Source organism: Triturus cristatus, chromosome 1_2 (genome assembly GCF_964204655.1).
Source record: "Triturus cristatus chromosome 1_2, aTriCri1.1, whole genome shotgun sequence".
NCBI classification, from domain to species: domain Eukaryota; kingdom Metazoa; phylum Chordata; class Amphibia; order Caudata; family Salamandridae; genus Triturus; species Triturus cristatus.
Window position 1 is genome coordinate 564,756,099 of NC_140580.1, and position 9,897 is coordinate 564,765,995.

A 9,897-nucleotide genomic window follows, 5' to 3' on the forward strand; every position below is an offset into this window, starting at 1 on the left:
TTATTAATGCCGGGTGGACGTCCTATGGATCTCCTATTCCTCTCATTCCATCTAAATAATTTGTTAAAAAGCAAACATATTTGTCTTGGGAAACTGTTAAAAAGACTTTATTTAGCCCCAAAATAGAAAGCCTCAATATGTTTATATGAATTGCCTATTCTTCAAAGCGTTTTTTGGCTTTCTACAGATTTAAAAAAATATCATCTTTTATACACAATATCAGAAACGAAGCACTGGATATCACCCCCTCACCAATTAAAGTTCCTAGTTACAAAAGGGATCAGACAAAAGGTGAAATAATCACCTGTGAGCAGAACGCTGCTGCAGGTCAGGGGGGAATTTTTAGGCAGCCAGTCTCATCCTTGGGCAAAGCCCACGGGAGCGAACAAATCCCCCCTCACATGAGCAAGGTGAAGGGAGTTTTATGAAAATGTTGCCTCCACAACTCCACATTTCTGCAATGCTAGAGGATTTAGGGGACAGTAACCCCTCAAATCCAGAGCTAGGCGATGGAGGCTCAATGAGGAGCGAGTAGCAAGTTCTCCTTCCAAGGTATTTTTTTAAGTTGCATATAGTTTGGTTTCAGGTTGGTTAGGAGGAGTTAAATTTATTAAGGGTACAAAACAAGATTTTATATGGGGTGTGGAGTGCAGCGTCAACCTTAACTTCTGAGACGTGACTGCGCCTCTGTTTTACATACATATATGTATATATTGTTTTTCACACTTTGTGTTTGGTAATAAGCCTGCACATTGAACTCTCCAGTAAAATATCCCATTTACAATATTTTTCAATTTTAACATAAGCATTTCTCTCTTGAGCCACCAAAGTCTAACCATTTATCCATTGAATTAATTTGGTGCTTGTTTAAAAAAAATCGAAATAGTGCCTATCTAAAGTTAAAAAAGAGGCTGCTGCAGATTTTAAGCTCTTCCTATTTTCAAAGTTGTGTGTACCAGTATAAAAGTAGGAACAGGCATTATCTTCTGACAAGAACAGAAGACATGATAACCTTAAAAAGCAAATGAGGCATAAGGGTTTCTGAAGTAATTTACAACTGAAACCGACTGTGGATTCAGGAAAACAACCGTTATCAACCTGCAGAGTAGGCCTGGGTGTAAATTCCACTTGCTGAGCTTTTCCCACTAAGCGTAGCGCGCGGAGTTCTGAAAAAAATCAGCAGAGCGCAGTTTTTTCCTCGCCCGCCAACGTTAAGTTGGTGAGTGCGAGTGAGGAAAATCTTACTCCAGACCACCTCCCGGTGAGATTTCTCAACTCGGGCTGTCGCAGATGGCCACCACTGCTCGCATTGAGAAACCTTCCATTTATGTTGAGGAAGCTGCCACTCAAATAGACCATCTACTCAAGTGGCAGAGAGAAGCAGCTCCCTCATGCGCTGCGCATGGTGCAGTCCGTGCTGATTTTCCAGCTTGGGACAAACACCCGGCACTAAAAATATGCACAAGAAGCGCAACTTAATGCACTCCGCCGCTTATGGAACTCCATGTAGCACGTCAGAATTTTTTTGTCACTTCATGGAGTTCCTCAGAGCGGAACTCCGGAAACTCCACCCAGGCCTACTGCAGAGTCAACTGTATACATATAAGGTCAATCAGCAAATTGTGTAGTCACCAGGCTACAGTATCAAACAGCTGGCTTGTCAAGGCAAATAGACAGAACGTCAACAGGCAGCAGAATCAGGACTCTTCTAGGTCCAAAAATTCCATTCAACGTTGACAGTCTCCAAAGTCACCAGCATTCAAAGTTGTGTGACTTTCAAGTCATGCGCTCGGAAGTTGAAAAGACTACAAAGTTGTGAGCTTACAAAAATCAAGAGCCACCAGACATAATCCTTCAAAGTTACAAAACTCAAAAGCACTGATACGCAAAATTCGTGATTCCATAGAAAAGATGAAAGACTCCAGAAAAAGTTGTAGGACTTCAAAGGTCACAAGATTTCAAAGTTAAAAAGCAATGAAGCAACACTCCCCACAAAGTAAGATAAGACAAATTTAAAAGACAAACCTGGTGCACTGAAATGGAAAATTGTACATCTCTTCCTCTTTACCTCAACGCACCTGCGTGGCAGAGGCGACTTGCAGGCATAAAGAATAAGAAAATAATTATTTTCTGGACGTAAGCAGATGCACTTTTGTCACTTGTCCCTAGTAAGGAAAGTGCAAGTACATCTCTGTGGACGCTTCCTAATGCACATCTGGGGCCTCCAAATGTCACTGCTTTTCTCCGTCAATTCTTACCCATCATTCCATTGGCAATAACAGCAACATCAGCATCCAAGCAAGATGGCGGTTGTGGTACCCATCTACCGTCCACCCATCACTAAAACGGCTGATGATAACCACCCTAACTGTCCCTACGCTTTTACAGGCGGCGCTACCATCTTCATTCACACCGACCATCCCTACCTTTCTCCAACTACATCTTCGCGAGCCCCCGCTCCACCCTGTAACGTCCCGTTTTCTCACCATAAACTTCAATGCCTTCTCCTGCATCACCGAGTCCGGGTCCATGGCAGCCCTCTGCCTCCCAACGGGGATTACTGCCCCCGCGATGTCACTGATATCAGGTCTCCTAGTAGCTCAAAAGTATAGATAAACCGGAATTCGCCGGTGCGCTTCTCAGCCTCCCCGGCAAACCGAAAGCGAACGACGCCACAACACAGAGCGAGGGCGCCTGCGCCAGGTGCGCAGCGGAGCAGGGCTGATGGGAGATGTAGTTTTCACACCTGAGAGGCAGGACACGTCAGTAGGGAGAGATAAAAGATGATTGCTGCTAGGGTTGAGAGCGTCGTGCTATAGAATCAATCTACAGTTTTCGAAAGCTACTTCAAAGAAGCTGAGAGAAATGCAAAGCTCACAGTTTCGCCCCGACAGCGTCTCCAGTCTAGTGCTAACTGACTTATATCAGCTCTTTATCTATCCGAGGCCGAAAACATCAACAATGTCTAGTTCTGCATATAAGAAGTGAAGAGTCATTCTTTCAATATCAACAATGCAAGCTTTAAATGTAAATATTTAAGCCTTAAGTTATTTTTTTCAGGTTTTGTTGCCCATTCAGAATATTTAACAGATACATACGTAATCTTCATGTACAACCAGAGTATAAAATTAAAAGAGACGACAGGATTGTGTTGGCATCTACCTCTTGAAAGTATGATTCTCTCAAAATGCTCTTTCCAAAAATATGCTCAACCGCCTAACTCTAAAAGCTGCAAAGACATCACGACCAGTAAGTGCGCTCATGAAATATTAAATAAAACATCTGACCGCTACATTTGTAAAACAAAACATTTCTTGGCGTGCATTTTATCAAGCAAGGTTTTAAGAAAAAAGCAATGCATTTAGTAATAAAAAATATTCTACAACGTCCTCAATGGATGTGTACCGCAAGAAAAGGAACAATGATCTCCGCGCAAACATTATATTTCTATTTTCACAGTTGCCTGTGAAATACATGCGAACATGTCACAACATTAAGGGGGACGTCCACTGCCATGCCCGGAAAACAGTTTCCCATGTTTGCAAACCGGGGCAGTTTTTTACTTGTAAAGACACTCTGTGTAAGTGTTTTGAAAGGTATGGAAGACTGCATGGATTTGAGCCGGCTGTAAGCAATGTCCGTGGTAATATCCAGGAGTGTATCTTAGTCAGTGAGATTCGTGGGTGTGAATCTCATATTTCCCAACTAACAAAGGAGTGGCTGAAGGGTATGGGGTGAGATGACGAAGTTCGGGATGTATGATTCCATGAGGAACTAGGTCAGTACGAGGTTCGGGATGGATTGATTCCACGAGGAACGAGGTCAGTACTTTTTTGGAACAGGTGGGACTCTGTCTGGAGTGGCATAGTGGGCAAAAAATGATGGGTTGGAATGCTACCTTGAGAAAGTGCCACTGGTTCATCCCATCACCTTTTGGGTGTTTGACAGTATTATGCCTTGAAACCTGAGACTGATGAAGCTTTCCAAGCCTACTACTGCCTGTTTGTGAATTAAAAAGAATAAGTAGTACATTTTCATCCATTCATGGAGCACTTCTATGGGTGCAGATTTACTATTTTTTGGTAAACTAGTCACTATACATATCTTAGTTTCTGCTCCAAAAAATAAACAAGTTAAAAGCTCTTAGTGAAATAAAAAATTATGTGGAAAAACTAACACAGATCTTAACCTGACTCAGGGTCCCCAGACCCGTCTACCAAGCCAAGAATGAATTTGGGGTGTCACACCTCAAACAACCCCTCTAAAACTACACATCTACCCGTCCCACCTGGGATGGGTAGTTCGCCCAGGGAACTCATGACTATGGCCACGTAGAACACAACAGTGTGGAGTCCCTGCCCTGGGACCACTCATTTCAAAGGTATTTTCACAGTGTGGAACAGATTAATTTTAATCTGCTTGGTGCAGGGTCACCACTCTTGCCACGGGTCCTTCTCAAGTAGGGAGGAAACAGTGGAACGAAGTACAAACCATAGGTAATTTATTAAGCATTCAGAATGGGTCTCCATCCAATGAGCACCATGGAGTTACTCAAGGAAGGAGCACACTTGAACAATGGCTACATGGGTTTTTATAGGAAAGATCACAAACAAGGAACGCACAGAGGTAAATAGAACTTTGGAAAGAACACACAAATGAGCTAAAGCAAGAATCTGACAACCTCGGTGTCTTGTGCAATTTCTATATTTTAAGACTGAACAACAAAATGTGCTATTCTGAGTAGACTTTCCTTAAGGATCAACTATTGCCTGAAAACCTTCGAGAAAGCTGACTCTGCATGTTTACACAGCCTACAATGTCCCAACCAGCGTTGGATTGATAACGCGGGCCCTCGGGAAATGGCCGAAGGGCCGGTAGCAAATTCCAGCTGTGGGCTGCTTTTTTGGGCAGCCTGGGGGTTGTCTGTGCTTTTTGGATGCCACCAGTGGCCCAGTGGGTGCCTGAGTGGCCTTTCTAGAGGCAGATGGGCAGAGGTGTCACTCCCTTTCTCTCGCTGTATGTTGATTGAGCGGGGCAGGGGGCCTGAGCAGAAGTGGTCTCCAGTCACTTGCATTCATGTGTGCTTCAGCAGTGTGAACTAATCTGGGCATTTTTTTTCATCTAAGTGAAGTTAATAAAACATGCCCCCACCCCCGTTATTTTCATAAAACTTCGTTGAAGCAGTGTTTTGCGGAAAGGCAATGCTCAAATGTGGGCCACTTTTTTTGGTGTGCCCGGGCCGATTTTTGATCCCAATCCAACCCTGGTCCCAACCTGCAATTCTTTAACTAATGTTTATACAGATGCGGTGTCAAGAAGAGAACCAGACTGAAAGTAGGGCAGGGGTGAGAATGGATGAAGCATAGCTTAATCAAAAAACGAGAGATTCAGATTTTACATTTCCACAACTGGGCACACTCTTCTTCGCCTCTCCTACAAGAAGCCTTCATGGCGCAGTTCTCAAATTGGTGCAGGTGGGCAGAGTTCCATGTTTCCAGTCCTCACCTTTTACAAATCATTTTATCAATGACTAACAGCATCATGTACTAATTCTGAGTTGTAAATAGAGATAGGCGCTCCAGCAAATCAATAGGGTGAGCTGAGCCAGCACCAAGTCAACGGTCTGCCTTGGCTCTAAGAGTCCATGCACGAGCCAAGCCATGAAAAAGTTTGGCATGTTCATCGTGCAACAACAGAATATAAAAAATATGATACAGACTCTTCCAAATTCAAAATAGTATTTTTTTTAACAAGCAGAAGCATTTCACCATAATAAATCAAATTGTATCACTTCTTAGATAGACATTTATTTAAAGTTATAGTTTTTAAACATGAACTTAAAAACATGAATGGCTCGTCGTCAACGAAAAAGTAATAAGTGAACTAAGAGCAAGTAAGTAGTCATATACATGCCTAGATTCTTACTATAATTGGAGTAATATTATAGTCTATTGGATTAAACATAAGTGGTGCTTGTACAGTGTACATCCTGAACTCAAGTTTTTAAAAGTGCTCCCATTTGATACTAAATAAAAAGGAGGCTCTGTGAAATAAAAGTTTGCCTCGGATCTCACAATTTGGACAAACAGGGAAGCTGGTATTAATTCCAGATTATCCGGTTTTATATTTTAAAATTCAGCAACTAGATGTATTGATTGATTGATAGGCTTTATTTTGATACATAAAATATCTTAAAAGCAATTCAACAGTTAAAGAAAACAACAGGTAAAACACTTTCCCAGAAAAAAAGAAGGTAAAAGACAATAACTTAGTAAATACAATTAATACAGTTAAAAATCAGAATTAAATTGATACGGAAAGCCTTTTTGCACGAATCAACCAAGTCCACTTTAAAAATGTAGACACACCACAAACCACCAAAGTGGATGTGTCGGACAATAGAATGCGTAGAGCCACTGTGTGATGGCGAGTTCCCAACTGTCTACAAAGTGGTTTGAGCCAGCGCCTCCTGGGAGAGCAATAGTCAGGGCATTCAAAAAGAATATGTGCCACCGTCTCGACCTGCGTGGAGCAGAGGGCACAAAAGGGGGAGGGCTAGGGGGACAATTTCCACCGGGATACCAGGTCACCTACAGGTAGGATCCCTACTCTAAATTTAAAATATAAAGCCCTATCAAATGGAATAGAAATCATGTCGAGATAGGGTTCGTAAGCTACCACGTCTTTAATCCTCAAAAAGGCTACAGTTGATTTACATAGGCGTGGATCGACAATGAGTTTGGACGAAACCCAATCCCAATACAATTTCTTTAAAGTGGCTTTAGGAGGGGCAGATTGAGTAACCCAAGCTTCACCTAAGCCCAACTCCCCCAGAAGATGTTTAACGTCCCTCAACCATTTTATCCTATACCAGCCCCCCATTGACATCACCTCGGACAGTCCCTCCGCATAGGAGGCTAATTCGGGCACCCTCCACAAGCGGGCCCACAGGAGCAGGGGACGAAGTCGAGCTTGGTCCGCAATTGATCTGCAGCCTAGATCCAGCAACACTGGAACTGTGGGTGTGCTCAAAGGGAGAGCCATCAATTCTTTCAAGAATTTGCTCTCCGATTTTGCAAGTACATCGAGATTGCTTGTGCCCCACAACTCCGCCCCATACAAGGCAGCACTAACCCCTCTAGCTTCATAGATCTCCACAGCTGGGGCAATAAATTGTTTTGTGGAAGAACGATGTTCCCTAAGCAACACACCACCCACCCTTTTATGATTAAGGAGCATCTTGTGAATGTGCGGGGTCCAACTCATAGAGTCGCTAAGGCGGATTCCCAGGTAGTCAAACTCTGAAACCCTCTCCAAGTGAGCAGAGTTCAAGACCGGGAGGCGCCCCAGTTTCCTAGGAGGATTCATGATCATATATTTGGTCTTGTCAACATTGATCACCAATCTCCTAAGGGAACAGAACTCCTGGAAGCGGTTAAGAAGTTTTTGGAGGCCCTGGGGGGTCTTTGCAATGAGGAGGGTATCATCTGCAAAGAGCAGTGTGGGGATCCGAGTGCCCGCCAGGGAGGGTGCATCAGCAGGTTCTTGTAGCAGATACTCAACCACACCATTCACATAGAGAGAGAATAGAGTGGGAGGTAGCACACATCCCTGGCGGACACCCCTGCCCACTGGAATTCTATCAGTTTTCTCCCCATTCTTACCCCACCTCACCTGCGCGTAATTGCCTGTGTGCAGTTTTATCAGGAGTGATAGGATATAAGAAGGCACCCCCAACCCCTGCAAGACCCTCCATAGTTCCTCCCTAGGTACCAGGTCAAAGGCAGTCTTGAGGTCGATAAAGGCCAAATAGAGACTGCCCTTGCCCAGCACCACCACCTTCCAATACAGGAGCGCCAGTCTGAAGGCTTGCTCAATGGTCCCGGTTCCAGAGCGAAAACCAGCCTGGAAAACTGACAAGATCTTATTTTCATCCACCCATTGGAGGATAGTCCCCAGAATCACCTTCCCTGCCACCTTTTGAGTTGAATCAATAAGGCTTATAGGCCTATAGTTAGCGGGGTTGACCCGACATCCCTTCTTGAATATCGGGACAACTTCCAGGATTCAGGTACAGATGCTCCCCCCATAATAGCATTCAGTAGAGTGGAAACCAACTTCCCCCATTGCTTGGGATTGGCACGTAACAAGTCACCGGGTATCCCGTCAGGCCCAGCAGCTTTTAGGGGGACCAGGGACTTGATTACGACCTCCACTTCTCTGTCAGTAAAGGCATCGACTTCAGTGTCCCTTGCCTCGACCAACAGAGCAAAGGAGTCATTAAGGACCCCCTCAGCAGGGGTATAGAGGGACAAGAAGTGGCTAAACCAATTCTGAGCTGGGATATTACATGTCAGCAATGTGCCAACAGGCCTATCCCTGGTTCTTACCAAACTCCAAAATCCCCTAGCATTCCTGTCCAAGCTTGCTGCCAAGAGGTCCGCCCAGAACTTCTCCTCCCCCTCTCTTTTTGCTACCTTTAAGGTCTGGAAGTATTCTTTCCTTGCGATCCTAATTGCAACCTGGGATTTAGATTTAACAGCCCCTACCAGCGCTTTTTTCTTAACTCTGCATTTTTTTGTAAACCAACCCTGCGTTTTGGGCAGCAACTTCCTGTTATTAGCACGCGTAGCCAAGCTAGGGAGAATAAACAAGTTGCTCAGCGCCCTAGTTAAGTCGCAGAAGGTCAGCGTGACCTCCTCTGGCGATTGGGTCAGCGACTCCAATTTGCACTGTGCTGCAGCCAGGAGTGCCCCTATACCTGCCACTTTCTCTTCGGACATGATAAGCTTAGCCCACTTCAGTCGTCTACCACAATTGGATGGAAAAACTTCGTGGGGGTTTGGAGCTATATAAGATGGTAATCCCCCCTTATCAGTTAACCACTGGGGATAGAGGGCGAGTGAGAGGAGATTATGATCGCTCTCAGTTGTCGGTATGATCACCATATCCTTCAGGATGCTCCATAGACTTACGTCAAGAAGAATATAATCTATTCTAGACGTGTGATTCGGCTTATTATAAGTATGAGCTCCCACTAAGTCAGACTTTGACCTCCCATTAACAGCCCTAAGGTCAAATTGCATGTTGAGGGAATTAATCTGTACCGCCACTTGGGTCCACCTCTTGATAGGGGGCAGCGCTAGGGCAGGAATCCCCCTCCTGGAGTCCTCCTCACCACTTCCCAATGTATCATCCAAGCCCAAAGGCTCGAACGTACAATTCAGGTCTCCTGCCACCAAGATGCGAGATTTATTGGGGCGCTGCCTGAGCAGACCTTCTAATAAGGATATTGTGGATGATTGTATGCCACCCTTCGTCCCTCTGGCGTAGATGTTAAAGATATCCAGGAGGAGGCCACCCCGTGCACCCTTTATAGTAATATTAAGGAGATCGGGAGAGTTGGTGGGGTGCTGAACCGCCTGACAATCAAGTGCGACATCAACCCATATGAGGAGACCACCCGAAGGGCGTCCCTTCCCTAAAACAGGGGGGACAACGGGAACAAAATATGTCGAATACCCTACCTTATGGCAGGGCTCCCTGCACCATGTCTTTTGAAAAATGCAAATGGAGTAACCCTCCACAAGGGCGTTCCAGTCTGGTAATCCCAGCTTCCTCGAGATACCCGCAACGTTCCAGCTAAAATTCTTAAAGTCTGGATCCGCCACAACCGGCTCCCTGCGGGGCTCGGTGTTTAGTGCCCCCTCCGTCAAATCTATAAAACTTAATCTACTGCCCCCACTTAGTCTACCAGCGAGCGGGTTAATATCCTGAGGTTGGTTAGTGGCTTCGTCTAACTGAGAGGGAAGAATGGCATTGCTTTCACCCAACTCTTTTGGCACAGGAACATCACCTGGGCTAAGGACCCTGAAGGCCACCCTATGGCAAGTGTCG

The 9,897-nt window shown here is 44.9% G+C and overlaps 1 protein-coding gene across 4 annotated transcripts in view; it reads right to left on the reverse strand.

Annotated features, from left to right (window-relative positions):
- Positions 1-2,671, reverse strand: part of BTRC (beta-transducin repeat containing E3 ubiquitin protein ligase) — a 1,069,444-nt gene extending 1,066,773 nt beyond the window's left edge. For all 4 annotated transcript variants that reach the window (XM_085606471.1, XM_085606468.1, XM_085606464.1 and 1 more), the window contains exon 1: positions 2,487-2,671. In XM_085606471.1, the coding sequence (XP_085462597.1) occupies positions 2,487-2,531 (45 nt within the window). In that variant the 5' untranslated portion in view covers positions 2,532-2,671. The remainder of the gene's footprint in view (positions 1-2,486) is intronic.
- Between the last annotated feature and the right edge of the window lie 7,226 nt (positions 2,672-9,897).